The sequence below is a fragment of the Denticeps clupeoides genome, chromosome 20, assembly GCF_900700375.1.
Source record: "Denticeps clupeoides chromosome 20, fDenClu1.1, whole genome shotgun sequence".
Taxonomy (NCBI): Eukaryota; Metazoa; Chordata; class Actinopteri; order Clupeiformes; family Denticipitidae; genus Denticeps; species Denticeps clupeoides.
The window spans coordinates 752,740-775,816 of NC_041726.1; the positions used below are offsets into that span (position 1 = coordinate 752,740).

General features: G+C 43.5%; 3 protein-coding genes across 8 annotated transcripts in view; 2 read left to right on the forward strand and 1 right to left on the reverse strand.

Annotated features, from left to right (window-relative positions):
* gabbr1b (gamma-aminobutyric acid (GABA) B receptor, 1b) overlaps positions 1–3,022 on the forward strand; it is a 31,442-nt gene extending 28,420 nt beyond the window's left edge. Inside the window, exons 12-14 of the mRNA XM_028964624.1 lie at positions 194–322; positions 604–747; positions 1,479–3,022. Of these exons, the coding sequence (XP_028820457.1) occupies positions 194–322; positions 604–747; positions 1,479–1,763 (558 nt within the window). The 3' untranslated portion in view covers positions 1,764–3,022. The remainder of the gene's footprint in view (positions 1–193; positions 323–603; positions 748–1,478) is intronic.
* A 1,924-nt stretch (positions 3,023–4,946) lies between these two features.
* On the reverse strand, positions 4,947–6,549 carry tnfa (tumor necrosis factor a (TNF superfamily, member 2)). The gene is made up of 4 exons (XM_028963157.1): positions 6,260–6,549; positions 6,129–6,165; positions 5,963–6,028; positions 4,947–5,811 (listed from the first exon to the last, which is right to left on the reverse strand). Exons 1-4 carry the CDS (start codon positions 6,434–6,436, stop codon positions 5,360–5,362), a joined length of 732 nt encoding a protein of 243 aa, XP_028818990.1. The 5' UTR covers positions 6,437–6,549; the 3' UTR covers positions 4,947–5,359.
* LOC114769860 (phosphatidylinositide phosphatase SAC1-A) lies at positions 5,836–22,836 on the forward strand. 6 transcript variants are annotated; one of them, XM_028963155.1, is made up of 23 exons: positions 5,837–7,511; positions 8,143–8,228; positions 9,668–9,734; positions 9,824–9,952; positions 10,569–10,666; positions 10,972–11,046; positions 11,568–11,695; positions 12,505–12,654; positions 14,042–14,101; positions 14,246–14,279; positions 14,446–14,547; positions 15,073–15,158; positions 17,837–17,923; positions 18,009–18,077; positions 18,178–18,257; positions 18,335–18,433; positions 18,566–18,704; positions 18,887–18,956; positions 19,055–19,127; positions 19,213–19,306; positions 19,489–19,581; positions 20,538–20,595; positions 20,678–22,836. In XM_028963155.1, the coding sequence occupies exons 3-23, from the start codon at positions 9,670–9,672 to the stop codon at positions 20,812–20,814; spliced, it is 1,926 nt and encodes a 641-aa protein (XP_028818988.1). In that variant the 5' UTR covers positions 5,837–7,511; positions 8,143–8,228; positions 9,668–9,669; the 3' UTR covers positions 20,815–22,836. The 6 variants fall into 6 exon arrangements, with proteins under 6 accessions (XP_028818989.1, XP_028818988.1, XP_028818985.1 ...); XM_028963152.1 differs by lacking the exon at positions 9,668–9,734 and having other exon boundaries at positions 5,837–6,724; positions 6,801–7,511; XM_028963156.1 differs by lacking the exon at positions 9,668–9,734 and having other exon boundaries at positions 5,836–7,511; positions 11,568–11,682; positions 12,573–12,654.
* Positions 22,837–23,077: the final 241 nt, after the last annotated feature.

Consider the following 23,077-nt stretch of genomic DNA (forward strand, 5'->3'; position numbering starts at 1 on the left):
GTTGCGGCTCGCGCCGTCCACGTTCGCAGATTAACGTGGAGGAACTTACCTGCCTCCCTGCGTCCCACCGCACTGAGGTCTCTCGTTTCCTCCTACACGTCTCTCTCGTTCTGGTCCCGGTTCGCGTGTCACCATACAACATGGAAGATGGTATTAAAATCTCTTTCTATCTGTCTCGTCCTCTGTCTCTCAGGTATTGTGTATGATTACGGCTCCTGTCACCATGATCCTGTCCTCTAAGCAGGACGCCTCCTTCGCCTTCGCCTCTCTGGCCATCGTTTTCTCGGTCTACATCACTCTGGTCGTGCTCTTCGTCCCCAAGGTAAAGCCGAGGCTGAGTTCTGCCTTTAATGCAATTATGAAGTTGTGATGAAACGGTGATGAAACCCTCCTTGTTGCATCACACTTGAATCACACGGGCTGGTTGTTACATCATTAACGGGTTTTTACAGTATTGGTATTTTATTGCATCGCTGTAATGACATTCTCGGGATTTCTCCCTCTCTAGAGAGTTGGTTTCAGCCTAGAACTCGGCCAGGCAGCTCTGGCAAGATAACGCGCCTGGTTCAGCCAGTAAACAGTACGGTCTGTCTACCACCGCAGATGCGCCGGCTGATCACGCGCGGAGAGTGGCAGTCCGACCAACAGGAGACCATGAAAACGGGCTCGTCCACCAACAACAACGACGAGGAGAAGTCCCGGCAGCTGGAGCGGGAGAATAAAGAGTTGCAGAAGATCATTCAGGAGGTGTGGAGGCCGGAGTAAACAGTCTCATAAACATACTGAGATGACAGCTATATTACCTCTACTGATGCTATTCCAGGATGAGTTGCACCTAACGGGTCATCTACCTCGATGGACCTGTAGTAGGGTGGTCCAAAAAATACAAAATAGGAAATGAGCAGGGATCTCCAAGCCTGCACAGATACGTTTCTTCTCCAACCTGCACCCACAGACACACGATCCCACCACACGTCCCATCTCAAAATGTTGTGCTGAAAGACACAACGCGGCCGACGTTGGCAAAATATCTTGATTACCCTCATTTATGCTTATAACAAACATATAACAATTGAGCACGGGTACCACCAGTGCCACAGTTTGAGAACCAAGGCCCTATACTCGATATTTTGACATAAATTTGTATAAATGTAGAAGAGAATGGCTGGAACATATAGGCAAATGACTAGTCTCAGGTCCTGTACACACCTTGTATAGTTAATAAATCCAGGCGCATTATTAACTCATCGATCCACAACATCAGGTGCCAACATCTCCACCACCATTAAAATGCGGCATTCATAAAATTGGTGAAAGTCGGTGAAGGGAGCAGAGATGAAAAGGAAACGTGAAAGATGTCCGGCGTGGCTTGTGGTGGTTAAAGTGGCTTTTTATTGAAATGTCAAGGCTGTAATGCCCCTTTCTGACTTCTGTTGGTTTTCTTTCTTGTTGAAAACGCTGTAATTTCCCACCATCAGAAAGAAGAACGCGTGTCGGAGCTGCGAAACCAGCTGTCGGAGCGCCAGGCCCTTCGCTCCCGAAGACGTACGTCCTCCTCCAATCAGAACCACAGCTCCCCACCGCTCCCCGCCATCCACAACGACCCCAAGTCCCTCCTGCCGCCGCCCGGCTACGCCCTCCCGGCCTCCGACAACCACTCCCTGCCCCCGTCCTTCTCCAACTCGTCCGGCCTCTACCAGCCCGACGGCAAGATCAGCCGAAACAACTGCCACGCCAGCCGGCTGCAGCTGCTCTACAAATGAGCCCTGGAGAGGAAGAGCGAGGATGGAGGGAGAACCAGGAGAACCGCCTCGCTCCGTTCCCTCCTCGGCAAAAACGTTCAATATTTCATTCATCAAATTCCACCGACGAGTTACCGCGTGACTGGTAGCGGGGCCGAACGTGGCCTCCTCGACCCCACCGTCTTACGGACCGTTTCCGGCCCCTCGGACCGCAGTGACGTCTGTACATTAATGGTGGTGCTCCCTCAACTACAGACCGTTAACTGCGATTCCATGTCATTTCATGCGTTTATTCACATTTCTTCTCGTCTTTTACGTTCCGGGGTGGTTCATGCGTCCTTATCAGCGTTCCTTCTTCATCCTGCGCCTGCGCGCCTGCACGTGTGACGTCGAGGGGGGTTGAAGGCTGCTGATTGGATGATGTTATCTGCCCGCGAAGGCGCCGGTGTGGCCCCGCCTCCTTTCTCGTAAATCCCCGCAATGATGCCATGAAACGCTCAGACTGGGGACTCGGGACGCCGCACAGGCCCTGTCTCAGAATGAGCTGTCCCTTTTCTCCTTGTCTTTGATCACGGAGACTGCACGCCACATTAGAGACACCTACTTAAACCAGGGCGCTCAAATGTTTCTCTTCCGTAGTTTCTCTTCTATACTGAGGAAATGGCAGAAAGATGAATTGCGCTGAAGCGCAGCTTTGATCTTAAAGAATCCGTCTCATGTAACCCAGGTAACGTGTAGACAAGGAGCTGCTAGAAACCTTCTGAGGACGTGGGGGGGGGACTTCGATTTCCTGTTTATTGGGACCCCGACAACACTTCCGTAAATGCGTATTTCAACACGAGCCACGTCTCGCGGCGCTTCACTTGAATTCTTATACACGATCGTTTTGTTCGATTGTATTCCCTTTCATTTGAAATCTCTGGTCTATTCTGTTTTTTTTGTTTGTGCGTTACGCCACTTGTTTCCGGTTGAGAAATCAGCTTATGGCAGTTGAAAGGTGAACCATTTTTAATTAAAATGTACAGTAATTGTGTTTTACTGTATTATTATGATCCCTCTCATGTTTGTCTGAGATTAATGATGCCAGTGACGTACAGACACTGACATGCACTGTGTAAATGGTGTTGTGGGTTCTCTTGCACATGTGACTATGAAGTGTAATTATATGTGGTATTGAAATTATATTTATATTACGGTTGTAGCTGTCAGATATTGACCTGATGTGAACTGCAAAAGGAATGATGGTAAAAATATATAATAAAGTTGTGTATCTTTTTTTATGTTGGCTTAAGGGTCTGAATTTGTTTGTGTGTGTTTGAGGTCGATAATAAAAATGGGGCATTAGCATTTTTGGTTGCATTCTTGTAGCTGAGAGGACATCTGGTGTCTCTGGAATCAGGGAATGCGTTGGGTGATATTTTCACACTAAGCATGTGTGAGGTCAAAGGTCACCACCAGAATTGACATAAATAAATTGATACACAGATGTTGTGCGTGTGACGTATTGACGGACGTGGGATTAAATCACCCAGAATGAGGAAGTAGTGTGCGTGCGAGCTGTGGTAGTGGTATAGCGGGTAACACACTCGCCTGTGAACCAGGAGTCCCAGGTTCAAACCCCACTTACTACCATTGTGTCCCTGAGCAGGACCCTTAACCCTGAGTGTCCCCAGGGTGGACTGTCCCTGTAACTACTGACTGTAGGTCTGGTAAAAGCTGTAAATGTAAATGCAATCATTGACCTCCATTGCACATGTGTAGATCTCAATTGTACATTTGTAGATATATATACATAGACATATTTATTTTTTGCTGCTGCTATTTCCCTCTGTTTTTGCTGCTATTTCTATCCACTTTCTGCCGTAGAAAATGCAATTTCCCACTTGTGGGACTAATAAAGGTTGATCTTATCTTATCATATCAATCTTTTTAAACACTGTTTATAAAGAAAATTATAGAACGTCTGTAGATCTTCTTTATCTATTTATCTAAATATTGAGGACACCTGCAGACAAGCCCTATGCTTTGGTGCCAGTTTGCATGTTCGGCTGTTAAAGGTCTCTTGCCACTGTTATTGTGGTACATTGAAGAGACATTTGAGGAGGTCAGGGAGTTCCCCTCATACTGCAACCACAAGCCCGGTGAAAAAGGGAAGTAGACTGTTCATGGAAACCCAGAGTAATATGAAATGTGAAAGTTCCCAGCGAGGAAGAACCCAGACATTTCATGCTCTTACCCACTTGAGCAAATCAAAGAGTCATGTAATGCATTCCACTCATTATGGTAATTGGAGGGCTACAGGGAAGCGTGAAATTAGTTTAGAGACAGGCTCTGAAAAGTTAAAAGCCACCCACGTGAACGCCTCTGATTTCTGAAATGCTTAATATACAGCTAATACCAATATGTCATTCCATTCATTGGAATTCATTGCAGCAACCAACCTTCCAATTATGAACCAATAACCATGTTGCTGCATAATTACTCATTCCATGGTCAGTAGGCCTGTGGTTATGTTCTCATTTCCCCCACTACTGCTGGAAAGAGTGTGTCATTGATTGAGGTCGATTTCAGCATCGACCGACAAGACGTCTGATGAGATTGAATACTGGAATGAAGGGTTGGTTGAGTTCACAGTTGCCTAGAATTCATGGAGTCAAACTGTGTGCCATAATAATGATTTCTGAGTTGTGTCTCTATGTTCGTTCCTTCTGACAAGGATTCATTACCACCAAAGCTACCTTAGTAGATGTTTTTTTGAAGGACACGTCTAATCAGGTTCAGCCACATCTATTCAGGCCATAAAAACTCATGAAAACATTAGAATTTGTTGCAATGCTGTAGTTTCCAGTGTTGCTTTATTAATATGACGCACTTTCATTCAACAGACCAAGTGTGTGGCTGCTGCAACCCAATTTTTTTATTATTGTGGGAAATATCTTGACTGTAAAATCTGGCTAACTCTACCGAGAATTTTTTACAGCCTTTGTACCTTTAGCAAATGTAAAAATATAACTGAGATTCCATATTAAGGCCATATCACACAATATGAAAACAAAACTGTTGCAGTTGATGTAAAATATGGTATTTTTTGTAAAGAATCATGTTAAAAACCAGGCCATGCATGCGTTCAATGACAATTTATTACATGTAATAACATTACAATAAATAGCAATAAATAAATAAATAAATAAATAAATAGCAACAATAATAAATAAAAAATAAATCTGAAAATGTGCCAAATGTAATTGTTCAAAATGCTTAAAAGACCTATAAAATTGGAATCAATATCTATTCTATTTGTCTATTTCTATTCATATATGAAAATTATTAAAATGATCTCTATCAGCAAATATTTGTGTTAAAACCAGTGTCCAAAACTCAACAACCGAACTGTTCACCAGCACCATCTTATTTTCCATAAATGGCCAATTTCAGCAGCTGATCACCTTTTAAACGCAGCTTGGAGATTACGTGTTGCCAGTTACGGCACCCAACACGCTGGTCAACCAACCAACCAACCAACCAACCAACCAGCAGGGTCACCAGCAAAAAGCCCCAGATGGAGATATATAAAAATATATATAAATATATAAATATAAAACAACACATGCTTCCTTTTACAGGGCGAAGACGCCGAAGAAGGTCTGTCCATAACCCTCCTCCACGTAAGGCAGCTGCTCGATGGTGGTGCTCAGCCGGTCCCCGCTTTCCAGCCTGAAAACCGCGCCCAGGTAGACCACGCTGTGCCAACGCTCCCCGCTGTCTGGACCTGAGTGCGGGACCCGTCTGCAGGAGGAGCGCAGAGCCTCCAGCATGGTCACGGTGTGTCCAATCATGTCCGACCAACGCCTCACCTTGTGGCCCACGAGCACCGTGCCCAGGTCCTCCTGGCCCCTCGGGTCGGCCTGGCAGTTGATGCGGAAGGACACCTGGCTGTAGACGAAGTAGAGTCCTCCGCGAGGGATGTGGACCTCGTTCTCCTTGAGCAGAAGGCCACCCTCCTGGATGGCCTGGTTCCTGTCCACCCGCCAGACCACAGAGGTGTTGGAGATCTTGGTGTTGACCTCACCTGGGGTGAGAAGATAAAAAGATGAATTTTTTTTTGGTTCAGGTCATTTGGTTTCATGTTAAGTCAGTGAGGTTTCAGTGGTTAATGGGATATGCTGTGAAACTGCAGCAGATGTTTGTAAAAATGAGAAGGAAATTCTTCTGCTACTCACCGTCTAAATGAATGGCGGCCCGGTATTTTGTTTTTTCTGCAAGTTGTCTCAAAGTGTGTCTCAAGTCTGAGGAACAAAAGACATTTTTTGGTTCCGGAACCAAACCATGATGCAAGAAACCATGATTCCAACAGATGTAGAAACAGTGTTACGGTCGGGATCTCACCATCTTCACCGTCTCCACCATTGATCTTCTCTCGCTGCTTTGGTAGAGAAAGGGAAGAGTGGACGTTATGTCACAAGTTCTCATCGTTGAGGTGAGTTGCTCCTTGAGAAAAATTGCATTGAGGAACTTACATGGTTCTGGAGTGAAATGCAAAGAGCGGCTGCGGTACACAGGGCCACAGCGAGGAGAGCTCCAAAGACCTTCAAGCGTCCACCAGAAAAGACCGATGGAGATGATCCTTGCCCTGCAACCAGCGATCTTGTCAGACCTTCTTCCATGTCTGGTATCATCTCGCTGTCTTTAGCCATAGCGTAACCGCAGATCAATGTGGTCTACAGCAAAAATTTGGTGGGTCCCAGAAACTTCAAGTTCTCCGTGAAGAAGCCCCCTCTCGCAGATGGTGTGAACTCGAGGAGTTTGATGCTGGGTGTCTCAGAGTGAGGAGTTTATAGGCTCCACTGGCCAGAGGGGAAACTCCGCTGATGTCAGTCACGGTGTGGAGAGAATGCGTGAGAATGTAGGAGGAGTGGGAGCGCCATGGGTTTTCTTCCACAAACACCTTTCTGAATTTTAGGTGGCGGAATTCTGCCTCAAAAGTGAGTAGAAAAAAGGAGAAAAGAAAAGAAAACAAAAATTTCTTGTTCCTGTTTTTTGTACTTCTGTCTTCTGCAGTTCTTCTGGAGAATAGAAAATCAGAGGGGTCTCCGTGTGGGATTTTCACGCGGTCCAGGTCTTGTGCTCATCCCAAATTTCCAGACTTACTTTTGTTTTCTTTCATTCTTGCACAATTCCATCAGACAATTTTGTGTCAGACATAACATTAATATTATTAGATTCGTTCAAATTTGACAGTTTTTACTATTATTGAAATCCCCTTTAGTTTATTCTTTTTTATTGTTCAGAAATCCATGCATGGAGAACCATAATGACATAAAATGAATAAATTCACATAAGAATCAGAATCAGAATCATATTTATTGGCCAAGTAAGTGCAAGCACATACAAGGAAATTGATTTCTTGATAAGCGTACATATTTCATTATGAGAACTGTGTGTATTTGTAGGGATTAAAAAATTGTAGGGATGATGTTTAATTTTTCCATTAAAATTCATTTTCAAATTTAAGAGTTAAATGCTGAAATTGAATATCATCCAAAAATACCTTGAAAAAGTACCTATCTGTAAATGAATAATTTCACCACATTTGTTGATTTGTTTTTGATTTATTATTCAGTGACCTTTTTTTTTAATGTCGCTTTCACATGGAACAAGAATATGAATCGGTATCTGGACCTGCGGATGTTCATGGAGATGTTTTATGAGCCATATTAAATCATCTATAAAGAGCGGTTATGGTGACCCCGGTGTGGGCAATGCATGGAGGTATGGAGGGGGGGTCTTCATAATTACAATACATATTACTATCCCAAAATACTCTTCTCTTTTTTAAAAATTCACTCATGAAGAGGTCATGGGTAGTGCTGGGTTATTACAGCAGCTTTATGCATTAGTGCAGCATGTGAAAAATATGATCTGCCAAGCATTACAATCAGAATACCGGTGAAGCACTCTTAAAAAAGAATGTGGCTCTGAGCAATATTCACACCAGCATCTTTACTCATTTCCTATTCTGGTGCAATAAAATTAAATCAATATTTAAAATAGCCATGGAGACAGCGCTCACCACGCATTTGAAATGCATTATAGTGAAATATGTAAAAGCACGCGCTGCGTCACTGTGCTGAGTCCACCAATGAGTTGGTGGATCAGACTGCAATATCAAGCAAAAGCAGCACCATGGCAGCATGTTAACAGAACCCAGAATCAGGAAGCTGGTCACGCGGCATGCCGATAAAAACCGATTAAAACCATCATAAAACCTCCAACGAGGTCGGTAGTTGCACACAGCAGCAATTCATGCTTCGTATTTTCTTCTACTGTTTATTATGTAATGTTTAATACACAGGATTATATTACTGCTAGTATCATTATTCTGGTGAAATTTTGATTCCAGGAAACTGGCTGGTTGAAGAGCAGAGGTTCTGCAGGAAAGGAACCGTTTGCACGGAAAGGTGTAGGGAGAACGCTGTCGTGTTGCGGGTGAGAAGGGGGCCGCGAGTCTCACTGGAAGATTTCTTTGCAAAAATGTCTCTTTCAAGCTCCCTGCCTCACTTGAGACAGGATGCCCATGTGACGTGGACAGTGTCACCGCAGCCGTAAGGGTCGTGTGTTGTGGGATTTGTCACGTCCACATCTGTGGCTGATAGGAAAGAGCGCTTACTTTCCATTTCAGATAGAAACATTTCTTCTGTGGTCTTCAGGCAACCACATGAAGATGCTGGGCGGTTGGAACAGATGAGTTGGAGTTAGAACACCCCATTTTGAAAGTAGGGCATTATAAAATATACTTTCATATTAAGGGGGAATCCCCACACTACTAGGCATTTAATCTGTACCTGAAGTGTAACGGCAGTCTTAGTTCCCTCATGGTGGCACCATCAACATCAGACGTGAAAGCATGAAAACTTTTAAATCTCCTCTCCAAGACACTTTCAAATTTACCATATTTACTACACAATGCTCTGAGCTTATTAAGAAACCAAAAGGTTAATAGAGCTTACATGTATGTGCCCTTTGTACATGTACACTATGTTCATGTTTTTGACAGGAACCAGTGAATATTTTGCCGTATTAAAATGATACCCAATGGGTGAAAATTCCAGTCCGGACGTTGTTCACGCTGTAAATGGTCCCGGTCGCTGAAAATGTCTCTTAATGATGGGAGATCTGCATTGATGTAAAGAGGAACTTTACAATCAACAACAATTAGTGTTGAGTTCAGTAGAATGTTTAGTAGAAGCTTTGTTCATTCCTAGAAAACCCGGCTTTTTCATTTATTTTACTGTAGTTTAGAACAGTCGAACTGATTAAAGACACAATAAAACCGACCAACTTTCGGAAAATAAATCATAATTTAGGTGTATTTTATCTTTACATGTTGTTGTTTTTTATTTGTAAATCAACATTTGCATATTATTGTGCTCTTGTAACATTTAAATGCAAATTATTCCATTTTTTTGTGGCTAAAAATATCATTAAAATAAAGTGAAATTAAAATATCACTTACACACGCACATGTGTACACATTGCACAAAACAATACAAAAATATATATGTATATTATAATATAATTTAACAATCTCCGAGCATGCTCTTTGCTGACAAATTCGGCCTTATCAGGGCTCTTAGTTTGTAAACTCAATATTCTATAGAAATCGAACGAGAATTGCTGGTGTCTTCCTCTTGTAAGTGGCTTTGGATAAAAGCGTCTGCAAAATAAAGTAAAGTAAAGTAAAGTAAATATGCGTCACAAATGCTCTATTTGCGTACACGTCTGTCGGCCCGCCTGGCCACGCCCACCAGAGCTGTTAATCAGTTTAATTAATTAGAGCATCGACTCGAAATCTGAAGCCCCTTGGATTAAGTAAACTGTTGTAAAGTCAGGGTGACCAGATCTCCACTTTTATCCGTTTTTTACAGTCATGTCAGAGTTTACCCCCCAACCCATCTGCAGACGTGTCGTCTTCCTGAACCCCCATTTTTATGTGTACGTAATAGAAATATATAAAGTGGTTTGGTAGGGATTTGTAAATCGTTCTGCTCTATATGCGAATTTTATTCTGTCCGTCAATTAAGAAAAACAGGAAGAACCCGCGATGACGTCGACAGCACAAGACCGCGTCATCAGCCGACACCGGTTCTCTACGTCACGACGTCGGCAACACCGGAAGTAAAGATGGCGACCGCCTACGAGAGGTTCAATCTGTGAGTAAACGTCGTATTCTGCGTTCAGAACTGCGTGTCGGAACGTATTTAGGTCTTTTCGACGCGTGTTTTCATCCCATTAAAGAACAGGAGCCAGAGACGCGGTAGCGGCGCCGTCACGCCGTTCCACCCGGTTCAACTGTGCTGTTAATCTGGCCGCCGCGGGGACTGAACCCGGCTTTTCTGGTTCTTTCTCCTGCCTGGACCGAGGACGGCGTCTCTGGTCGGACGGTCCGATCCGGTCCTGTACGAATTACTGGTGTTGTTCTCTTAACGAAGTGCAGCAGCCCCGAATTAATCACGGGAAGGGCGAGGAAAGGGTTAAACTAATACAAAACGCCCCAAAATGTTATATATAGACTATCTATAAAGTCAATTCCCTTCCCATTTCTGCTCACGGTTGCAGCATTGAAGTTAGTACCAAGTTAAGTCTGTGAACCTCTGGTGTAGAGATGATGGCCTTCAGATTGGCCTTGAACCTGCGTTCTGTCCGTTCTAGACCATTTACATTTAACGTAATGTGTTTTTTTGGGGTTTTTTTAACGCTCCCGGTGGCCTGGTGTCTCGTAATCCTGCTGCTACTACATGTGACCTGACGTATGACGTTCACGTGCAGGCACACGACTCCAGAGAAGTTCTACGTGGAGGCCTGCGATGATGGCGCCACCGATGTTCTGGTCATTGATCGGGTTTCCACAGAGATGACCCTGGCAGGTAAGATATGAACACGGCTTGGCTGTCAGTGAGCTTTCATCCCTCATTACTGGTCCGTTAAAATGCTCTTCAGCCCACGCTGTGCTGCCACCGAGCACATAAAGCGTTAATGACGTCCCCTTCGGATGTTGAGAGTACGTTGGCAGTAGCGATGGGGTGTGGCACCCTCATCCCAGCCGACTCGGCACTGTCTTCCCTGGGAATTACTGCTGATCTTCTGCACTTCCATCTTCTGATTGCTGGAGTCCTGCTGGCGCCGTGGCTCTGTGATCGACTGTTTCGCTGTTGGTTCTGTTATCACGCAGGGAAGAAGGACATTCCGCCATCCGGGGTCACCCGGCCCATCTGCGGCATCATGGGATCAATTCGTCTCGTCGCCGGTAGGTTTTACACACGGACGGGTGACGTGGCGATGTCTGCATCGAGGGTCATGTCCTGTAGCAACTTCTAAATCGTGCAAGATGCAAGACTGTCCCTTTCCTACACAGGAAATGCATAAAACAAGATTATTAAAGTACAACAATACATTTACATTTACAGCATTTACCAGACGCCCTTATCCAGAGCGACTTACAATCAGTAGTTACAGGGACAGTCCCCCCCCCCGGAGACACTCAGGGTTAAATGTCCTGCTCAGGGACACGATGGTAGTAAGTGGGGTTAGAACCTGGGACTGTTACCCCACTAGGCTACTATGGGGGGACCATAGAACTATATTGCAAATAAGTAGAATAAAATGTAGAATATGCAGACACATGTTGACATCTAGCAGTAGTCCCAGGGACAGGATGGTAGTAAGCGGGGTTTGAACCTGGTTCTTCTGGTTCGTACACTGCTTGTATACAGGATCCAGAAGCGGTTGGTGGATTGTAACGTCTGTGGTGGTTTTTTCACGCCTCAGGGACGTACCTCATTGTCATAACCAGGAAGAAGAAGATGGGAGACCTCTGCGGCCACACTGTGTGGAAGGCGGTGGACTTTGACGTTGTCTCCTACAAGAAGACTCTGCTGCATCTCACCGAAAACCAGGTGACCGCGCAGAACCTCCAGAATCCAGTTCAGGCCAACGGTCCGTTTACTGGGCGGCAGAGCGGCCGGCACCATGTAAATAGTTAAGCAGCCGGTTCATTATTCATCAGAGGGAGCGATGCTGAGCACACGATCACTCGAACCCGTCACGCTCGGAGAGTTCTGGAGAGAGAGAGAGAGAGAGATGTGAACTCAAGGCTGTTTTTTCTCTTCTCTTTTTCCCTCTTCCTCCCCAGAGTTGAAAAGTTGAATGATGCAGCTGAATATGAAAAGACGGGTAAATGACCTCAGAAACAAAACCCCACTTACCCCACTAATGACTAACCGGCGCCATTTTATTCCCAGTAACAGGAAGGGGAGGAGAAGGAGGCTCACGAGCGTGCAAACAGTGGGCATTAACAACCTGCTGCACGGAGTCGTGAACAGTGTGTGTGTGTGTGTGTGCGCAGACGTGGCCCTTCCCATTCTTCCCCCTGCACTAACTGGCTCAGTGGGCAGATCCTATTAGCCCAGGAAGCTCGGGGGAACGCCACGTGATGCACGTGATGCTGCAACTCTGGGGTCTGCCGTACATTACAGAGGCCGTCTAACACCGATGTGTTAATGTGACATGTTTGCCTGCAGTGTGTTAATGCGCTCAGATAAAAAGCATAATTATCATGCAGATAATCTTCTCTAAACAGCGGCGAATTGCTTTAATTATTTAAATTGAAGTGAAGTTATTTAGTTCTTTCGGTAAAAAATGAATTGAAATGGTCTGCATCAGTTTAAAAGAGCAAAATGAAATGTGTAGTAATGCACTTGTGCAGGTGCAGGACAACAAGACGTTCCTCAGCATGATCAACGGCGTGCTGAGCACGGACGGCTTCTACTTCTGCACCGACTACGACCTGAGCCACACCCAGCAGCGCCTGGCCAACACCAGCCCTGACTTCCAGGAGATGAGTCTGCTGGAGAGGGTGAGGCCTGAGGCTGGAGACCTCTCCCGGTGCCACTGTGCTTAAATGATTACATATTATTAAATATTATTACAGTCAAACTCGACAAGTATGAATGGAACTCACTAGGTTGTCGGAAGTGTTGTGTAGCAAGATTCAGCATCTAATAGCCTGAGCCTTTATGGCTGAATAATATTTTACTATAGACAGGAGATGGTTTTTTTTGGTAATAAACAGGTGAAAATGCGGCGTATTTTGTTTCTCAGGGTTCTGTAACAGTTCTCTATAGAACAGTTGAGTTTGACAGCACAGGGTTTTTCTGTCCTTCACACTGATGCAATTCTTGCTTGGACACACTCAACATGGGGTCAGAAATGGTGCCGATGTCCTCATCGTGACTGGCTTACAGCGTTTCCTTTACCGCGACTCTTATGGCCATATAAGCCCAAATTAGTTATCAAGACCAGTAGAATAGTAGTGTTCTGGAATCTATTGAAGCTCGGTGTCTTTGCTCAGTACTTTACTATATTTTGGTATTCTAATTAGTTCTTAATTCTGAAAGTATTTTTTAAATCTGGAGCGATATACATCAGTGCTTTTTTTTTATTATTTATTTATTTATTTCTTATTTAGCCCATTATCACAATGGGCTTTGACAGGCCCTACAGTTGACACCCCAACACACTTGACCCTTCTGCACACAAGGAAAACGCCACAGAAAAAACCTGTAGGATCGATAAAAAAGGTGGGAAGAAACGTTGGGAAGGAGTGATACAGAGAGGGACGTCCTTCCAGGGTAGAGTGAGCCTGCAAATGGTGTCAGTGCAGGGCTGGGGATGATATAATAATAAGTCCTACAGTTGTAGGGTTGGAGAAGTCCAGGATGTATTCAGTGTCATGGTCTAGATTACGTGTCCGTAATGATGTTACTGGTCCATTTGAAGATCCCTGGAGCTGTAGTTGTAACGGTGGTGGTGGCTGTGGTGACCCTCTGGTTTGTTTCATGTTTTGTCCTTGTAAAGCAGTTGTCAGGAACCAGGATTTATTTGCTGGTCTCTTCACTGGGGTCTGCCAGTAGTCTGGGTGCTTGATTCCATGTCTCGGAGAGAACAAACTGACCTTCATACCTTTAATAGCTGTACTTAAATCATCAACCGTTCTTTGTTACGTACCATCAGCCCTATTAAGCCCTATTAAAGTGCAAAGAACCTTAGATAAAAAAAAAAAAAAAAAAAAAGTACAGCAAGAAGAATAATTATTTGTAAGGAATTATTTCGTAATGGAGGAATTATATGTGTTTAGTCCAGTATTCAGTCGATCGCACGGAACTCCCCCCTTTTCACATTATGACTGAGTGTGAGGCGGGTAAATAAATATACAGCTCAATACACGTTTTCTGTCTTTACAGGCGGATCAGAGGTTTGTGTGGAATGGAAACCTCCTGAGAGATATTATTGCTCAGCCAGAGGTAAATTCAGCGATAGCTTTTACTCCGTTTCACACCCGCTGAACACTGATAAAATGAAATATTGGTCTTATGTACGCCTCCATTTGGTGGTCTCATCTTCTGTAGTCAATATTGATGTTTTTTTTTTTTGTCTCGTCTCCACAGCTCCATAAGTTTGCATTCCCTGTCATCCATGGATGTATCCTTCAAATGGATTCATTACACGGCCGCAGAGCTGCTCGTGGCGATGCTCTGTGTGACTCTGTGTTTTTTTTTCTGCAAAGTGAATCTCTTTTTGTCAAATGATGCGCCATGTCGCTCTCGCACAATGTAAAACTGTGGACCCCCTTAACCTCTGCGTCCAGTCATTGTGATGAAGCCGTGCCGCATCAACGCAAAGATCTTCGAGTGGATCCTGATCTCTAGACGAAGCTGCTTCAGGGCTGGGGTGAGGTATTACGTTAGAGGTGAGTCTCCGGTGCATGCATGTTGCAGCCCTGCCCCTTTCAGGTGGTGCAGTATATGATGCAGTGCACGGGGAGTGTTGGAAAATGGCATATATGCTGCATTGACAAAGTTAAAGTGCTTATAATCTCTCTTTATGTTTTTGTCCCGAAATAATGACACTGTGAGAATTTAGTTCCTCCCCTTCAAGATTCAGATAAGAAGCAAGCAGTCCTTCCTTCCAATCCGTTTCTGTAAATTTGTACTTGATGCGCCACTGTGAACAGATTCCATTTTTTAAAATTCATTTTAAAGTACGGATGCCGGCGGGAGCTCTCATGCGGGTCCCGAACACTTCCCATGTGCCGTGTCTGTTATAGGGCTGCGAATGACCCGATTACGTCCTGAATTCAGCCCTTTCCCATACGCAACACTTTTAATAACTCAGTCAGTAGACCCAGTTATAGACGTGATGTAAGTGACAAATCTATAAAAACCGTTGAGGAGGAGAATAAAAACGCTTGTGCTGCGGTGTTTGTTTCTCTCAGGCATCGACTCTGAGGGACACGCAGCTAATTTCGTGGAGACGGAGCAGATTGTGCAGTACCAGAGTGCGAAAGCCTCTTTCGTGCAGGTGGGACTCTCAGGAACATTTAGTGAAGTGTCTGCTTTTCTAATGTTCCCCATGTAACGGCATGTAAAGATGCAGTAAACCGGGTGCACCTGGCTCTAGCTTTACATGTATCAGGGCTCCTGACTAAGTTTTTACTTTTCTTAGGTGCACCAAATTTGACAGCATTACGTTTTATCAATGCAGGTTTTTTGGCAATATTCACTTGTAAATGATTAACTAACAAGCTGATTAATTCTATAAGAAAGGTAACTGTTCATGTTTAATGTACTTCACTGAGCTGAGAAAATCTAAATGAAAAGTGCATGTGTTTTAAGGGCTCTGAAGATCTGGGCCAGTACATTTATCGGCGCATGTAATGCGATTTTATTTTTTTTTTGTTTCTAACATTTTACTCTCGTAACCTGCACAAAGCATGTTGGTACATTTTCAACATTTACCAGACACCCTTATCCAGAGCGACTTACAATCAGGAGACACTCAGGGTTAAGTGTCCTGCTCAGGGACACGATGGTAGTAAGTGGGATTTGAACCTGGGTCTTCTGTTAACCACTAGGCTACTACCACCCAGGTACAGTCATGTTCACCAGCATCTGCTGACACTATAACGTCGGGTTTGGGCTTTTAAGAAGCTGTGCTTGTCAGGCTTGTACTTTAATGCCCTGCCCTTTACCATCTCTGGTTTAGAATAAGACATGGACCTAATATATATATATCCATTTGAACCACAGGGAGTTTACAGAGTTTAGTCGCATGTCCGTCCAAATTGGTCTCACTCTAGACCCCTTGTTGTAAAGGTGAACAGATTACATTTTTTTTTTATTCATTTTAAAGTACGGATGCCGGCAGGGAGCTCTCATGCAGGTCCTGAAGGTCTCATCTAAATAATGACACACCAAACAAGGCTGGGTGAAAAAAGTCCCAAGAAACACACGGTCACACGCATCCCGAGTGGCTGGCTTACAAAACCGATAAGGCCACAGTTTTAACCAGTACTGTGTCATTATTAGGGTGTTCACTACCGTAGAACGAGCAGTCATTGGGATAAATGTGACTGTAGATCATACTGGTCATACCAGATTTCACTCACAGTTGCATCATTGCATTTTCTGTACAGTAGAATGTTTGTCATATGACCTGAAGCTCACCAGTGGTTGTGTGACTTGTCTACCGACTCTGATACATCATTTAAATCAGGCTTTTAAAACAGAATTTAGTTCAAATCTATATGCAGTTTTTTTTAGGTGGTAGTAGCCTAGTGGGTAACACACTCGCCTATGAACCAGAAGACCCAGGTTCAAACCCCACTTACTACCATCGTGTCCCTGAGCAGGACACTTAACCCTGAGAGTCTCCAGGGGGGGACTGTCCCTGTAACTACTGATTGTAAGTCTCCCTGGATAAGGGCGTCTGGTAAATGCTGTAAATGTAAATTAATTGAGACAACTGATTATTTTAAGTTAAAGTGAGCTGTAGAATTTTCTTCCACTGACTGTCACTCAACCTGATTCAGAATGTGAGAACATTATGATGGTTCGTGCATTTCAGTCGATTTGGTAAAAGAGCCTAAACATTACTAATCATCGACTTCTAGGGGTGTTAGAAAATATTGATTCAGCAATATATCCTGATATTTTATGTGGTGATATTGTATCGATGAAGAAACATCAAATATTGAAATTGTTGTATAGAAATGTAGTCCGCCGGGTGGTGCTGTCGAGGTCGGCAGAGATGAGAAACAACCTTCCCTCCTGTAGATGGCGCTGCACAGCCGGGTACTTTAAAATACTGCCTGGCAGCGGGACATCACTACAAATGACAGACCGATCACAGCGTCTTGCATTTCAGCTGGTTTTACATTTTCAGTGAACTGTAGAACATCACAATATGTACAGTATCACAATATGTGATGAAATAATTGATCCTTGCCAATACACTTGCCAATACACTGACTTTAAAGAGCCCACAATGCCGCACCAGTCAACAAATTGGTTTTCACTCATTACATGTTTGTGTCTATCTCAGCTTTTACTTTCACAGCATTTAATCCAGAACATCTTGCATAAGTACTTAAAATATTTAAAATATTACTGAAATCCCACACTGGGTTCACTTGAACCCGATCTGAAAATACCATTCACTTAATTCAGAACCCAACCTCTTCTTTTATTACTATAATATAAGTGTATGTGAGGTTTTGTGAGTTTACAGATGATTTAGAGGCCAAACAGACAGGTTTATATACTTGGCTTATATAAGGCTCTTACTTATAATTAAAAAAGAAGGGAGCGGTACGGAGTTACTTAAATATTGGCATTTGCACATCAGGTCCAAGTGAACCTAATGAGGGATCGACATCTTAATAATACTTAAGCAAATCTCTCTAAATAAGCATGTCTGCCAAATGCTGTAGATGTATTGTGGGTTGAGACTGCAATGATCTGAGAACCTCTGACTGGTTGCCATTCATGTGACGACCAGTCATGCGTTGATGTGAAGCGTGAAATATGTGAATGGCTTTTAAAAGTTTGGGTTTTTTTGGGGCTATTTTGATGTATCTGTTATTTTTTTAAAACTGCTAAATAATTCGTAAAAAGTACCTATCAGTAGTAGTAGCCATTGATTTAAAAGTGGTTTAAATCAGAGGTCCCATTTCATCTCAAAATCTCTTCCTCAAACAGACCAGAGGGTCCATGCCTTTCTTCTGGTCTCAGCGGCCCAACCTGAAGTATAAACCTAAGCCGCTGATCAGCAGCAGCACCAACCATGTGAGTTTAGTGAAGGGATATGGTTTAATTTTGGTTATTGTGTGAGTTTGTCTAATTCATCAAGTTATGTCTCATTTATTCCCAGATGGATGGTTTCAAGAGGCATTTTGAATCACAGATTCTAATTTACGGGAAGCAAGTGATCCTCAATTTGGTAAAACCTTGATACTTACCAGTATTTACCACAATTTTGCTGCCATTGTCTGTATAGATGAATTTAGTGCTGATGTGAGGATGGTGGATGTGATTTTCAGGTCAACCAAAAAGGCTCAGAGAAGCCATTGGAACAGGCTTTTGCTAAAATGGTGGATGGAATGGACAATGGAATGATAAGGTAATGTCTGAGCCCTTTTTCTTTATTCAGTTACAGGGGTGTTATATATAGGGTGATATATATATTTTTCCCTCTAGGTACATAGCATTTGACTTCCATAAGGAGTGTAGCAAGATGAGGTGGCACCGCCTGCAGATTTTGGTTGATGCCGTGTCGGAGAATCAGGATGAATACGGGTGAGAAAATTCTTCTTAGTTGCTGCTGAAGGACACACATGGATTGTCAATGATGAATTTTGTATGTATGTTTATGGCAAAATGAACGGCTGCTCACTAGTCTGCAACCATCCGTTCCTCCTCCTTTCAAAGGTACTTCTGGGACAACTCAGACGGGAACATACTGCTGCAGCAGACCGGCACCTTCCGCAGTAACTGCATGGACTGTCTGGACCGGACCAATGTCATTCAAAGCCTGTTGGCCCGTCGATCTCTTCAGGGCCAACTGCAGGTGAGGTCAAAGGTTATTCTGTTGGGCTTAATATGTTTTACTTCTTATCGGACAACTCTTACTGTGGCTTTTTTTCTGTTGGATCACTGCTTTAATGGTTTTGAAAGAAAATAAGTACAGAAGAAGGATGGTTTATATATTTATATTGGTTGCTTTTTAAAAAAAAAAAAAAAATCCAACAGAGAATGGGCGTCCTTCATGTGGGTCAGAAGATTGAAGAGCAGGCTGACTTTGAGAAGATCTACAAGAACGGTGAGGCCTGCTATCACAGCTGGTCCGGCTGTATTATTAATGGCCTAATATGGTGGAATCCAGTTCATTAGTGTCATTATTTCCCTTCCTGGTATCAGCCTGGGCTGATAATGCCAATGCCTGTGCAAAGCAGTATGCCGGCACTGGGGCGCTGAAGACTGACTTCACGCGGTATTTGGAGCTTCTTTTCTTTTAGTTGTACATGAATATGAAATTGGCCGCTTATTCAGATGTAATCTGTGTGTATGTTTGTCAGGACTGGGAAGCGGACTCAGTGGGGACTGGTGATGGATGGCTGGAATTCCATGATCCGTTACTATAAGAACAACTTTTCTGATGGCTTCAGACAGGTGATGATTTTTTTATTATGGCATTGAATTATGGCATTTATTATTTTTTTTAAATCAAATAAATTCATTTTTATTCCAATTAATTAGCATAATTGTGTATTTAGATGTTTATTTATATGTACTTTAGATGAACCATTTTTACATTTCATATTATTGTTGTTTTGTATATGTCTGTGCTCCAGGATGCTATTGATCTCTTCCTTGGTAACTATGTCGTGGAGGAACTGGAAGGACAGACTCCACTACGGGCCAAGAAAGACTGGAAGTTTTTCACTGTGAGTTATTTACCTCTCTTATCCTGCCAACATTTTTATATCTCAAAATCCGTATTATTATTATAAAATGCATTTAATCAATTTGAAAGTTCCGATAGTGTGATAACGGAGGGTTAAATACATGGAATAGTTGAAACTCTAGGGCCCAACGGAACCAAATATATAGATGGAGGTGTGGTGGAACGACTAAGTCGACATCGTTCCTTTTCATTAGGGGAACATGTATCGGCTCACGCTGTTCTCAAAGCCACGTAAGACATGTATCCTAAGGAGGTAGACATCACTGTTGTACCAGGGGGACACTTTTTTTCATCCCACAGACGTCACTCCATTAAAACACACGTTATCATCGCAAGCTATGTGTCATTATAGAGAATAATGGGCTTTGCGATTTGCATTTGCTGACACTTGGTGTAAATAGAATGTAAATGTGCTAGATAGAAACGTAGTTTGTGGGGTCGGTTTGCACGTCTACCTGCACGTCTGATTCGGTGGCCCATGGTTTCGAGATGACTCCATGACTGAAACGGAGGGTGAGACGAACACTGCAATGCTCTTCTGCATCTGTCTCCTGACTCCTCCCATTTTCAACTACATTGTAGTTTATTTGCAGGCTGGCGACGAATTGCATGTTAACAAGGAGGGCTGGGTGTTTAGATGCACTTGATGTGAGATTTGCAAACACTCCCTACATGCTACGTCCTTCATGGCACTGGGGTGAAGTTCTTCTTGGTGGATGGTTCTAATTCATGAACTTTTGGCCCCACCCCTGCTCACTAACACCACAGTGGAGGAAAATAGAGGAAATTGGGTGCAACACCAGCCTCGTCACTGGGGAGGGGGGTTTGTTGTTTGGGAGTTTATTTTTCATTTTCGTCCTTCCTCCCCAATAAGTAAAAGCGTATTTGGTCGTGATAAATGACCGTATGAATGAAGTCCATCCTCTGCCCTTCCAGCTGCCCGTCATCATGCTGGTGGCCTTCGCCATGTGCATCATCTGTCTGATAATGGCTGGTAAGAAAATGCTCAGGCACCGAAAGTTCATTATCATCTTGTCTTGTGCGCGTATTTTGAAGCATTTCCTCTCTTTCTTCAGGTGACACCTGGACCGAGACGGCGGCGTATGCAACGTTCTGGGGAATGGCCAGCACTCTCATGGCTGCCATCATTGTTTTTAATGGGAAAGAATTTGTGGACGCCCCAAAACTGGTGCAGAAGGAGAAGATGGACTGATGAGTGTGTTTTGTGCTCTTCCACTTTCCTTCTTTCATGATGAAACTACGTTTTCCCCTAAAACTGTGACGTTTTCAGACTCTGTACTGGCCTGATCTCAATGGGTTTTTTTTTTTTTTGTTTTTTTTTTTTTTTGATATAGTTCTGAGTTCTGAGGACTTCAAAGATGAGCGTCCAACACTAATGAAATGTTAATTAGTGTCTGTACGTGCAGTATGTTATGGGATATTTTTAATGATAAGAACCTTTAATCATAATGGGCACTATACCCCGTTTTTCCGGGTCTGCACCCGTAGTTGGCCTTTGTCTCATGGCCGCTGGTGCATGTGATTTTGTGGGGCGGTCGTGGTTCATTGGGAGGTTAAAATTTATTTATGGGGTTGTTTTTACGTTGCTCGTGTTTTTTCAGCACTTTAGACCAATCACAGTTCCCCCTCTCTTTGACTGTTCACACGGTGCAGAATTTTTACTCGGGGTAGCCCCTGTCCAGTTGGGTTTATTTGGCCCTTGGCCTGCTGGGAGAGAGGTGGGTCCATTCTGGTCCATGGAGGGCCGTCTCGGTCATCAGAGACGAACGACAGGATTAATAAGGAAGTGGATGAAATTGGTGGATTGAGTGAGATTTCCCGCCTTTTCAGAACGATCCCTGTTATGTGCAAGTACGTCTGGCCGGCTGGAGCTGTTGAATGTAATTAGCCTTATTCAAATTTTCTTAGCATAATTAACTATTTAGGAGATTCTGGTCTAATTCCAGACTGCTTGGTCGTGAAACAAAACCCATTTTCTTGCCGTTGAGCACCTAACTGGTGAAGGAGACGGTGATGATGCGGGTAGGAGGTCAAACCACAACTCGCACAGCGTAGTCTGGAGCCACCGCAACATTTAAAAACCTCCTTAGACTGTCACCGCATCTAAAGATGCTTTCAACACCTTGTGGGGTTTTTTTGCATGCTTTGTCATGCCTGGAACTTCCATAACGAAATCAGGGGGTTCTCTGCTCGTTTTCCTCACAAATTACGGAAACATAACCGGCGTGACCTGCACACGTCTGTATTCTTTTTATTCGTGAGGGATGAACCGGTACACAGAAGAGGGGTGGGGTGGTGGTGGTTGGGGGGTCACCTTGCTTTTCTGCCTTACGAATCAGGTGGGGTTGATCTGGGGTGACAATGAAGATGCTGCTCGGTGTGGTTTTGGGGGACCCACACCTTTCCTGGGGGTCTCGCCATTCAGAATGTACTGTGGATCGCCTTTATGTGATGCCTTTCCCGTTCTCTTACCGGTCTTCACCACAAGGACACACTTTAAATGGATGGATGGAAGTTCTCATCCAATCAGTTTTTAATTTTTTTGAGAGGTAAACGGACCACTAAATGCAGGTTGTATTGATGTTGATTTGACCAAAATACAATTTTTTGCCGTGTTGGTGATTGTTTTGTAAATCCTACACGCAGCACTCTATACGTTACCGACCTTTGTTTGAAGCGTACTTATTTGCTTTCGCGTGCACGGACCTTTACTCATGTGGTTTCATGTAAAACCAGAAACCGGCTTACATGGTATTTTAGCCAATCGATCAAAAGAGTTTAAAGCTGCATCTGGTGCAGTTTTGTACACGTGTTGTCTAGAGTCATTTCCTGATCGGATTTGGTGGCTCACGGTGACCGTTTTATTTTCCATTCTGGTGCATTCACTTCGCCTGGGACATTTCACATGTTTTTACACTGGTAAAAAAATTCAGTACAGTCTGTAAAACCAGTCCAAGTTCCTTCAGCTTCCTCTCCACTGTCGTGTGGTGCATGTCACTGGAACTTTCCCCCTTCTGTTTAATGCGTGTGTCTCTTCCCACGTCCTGAAACTTGGGGAATTTGCTGAGAGCACAGTCCTCTAAGGTCTTTGTTCTTCAGAACTTGACTCGATGTATTTGAGATGAGCGGTGGCTTTCCAGCCAGCACTCATTCCGTGTTTGTAGTGGCTGGTGAGTGGGTTTATTTTAAATAAACTTCATTATGAATTATCAAATGTGTGCTTGAATGCATGTATCTTATTAGCATTATATAGGCATCACACATCGATTGAAGCATGACTTATATTCCAAATATCAAGAGAACTTTGTGTGCTGTTACAGGACGTGAAACACAAACTAGTGTAAATGCAGCAGGAAAAACCTGGAATTGTGACATTTTGAGAACTAATATATAGATATATTATTTTTAACTGTTTGCATGTTATGTTTTTTTTATGCTTTTTATTAACAGTTGCT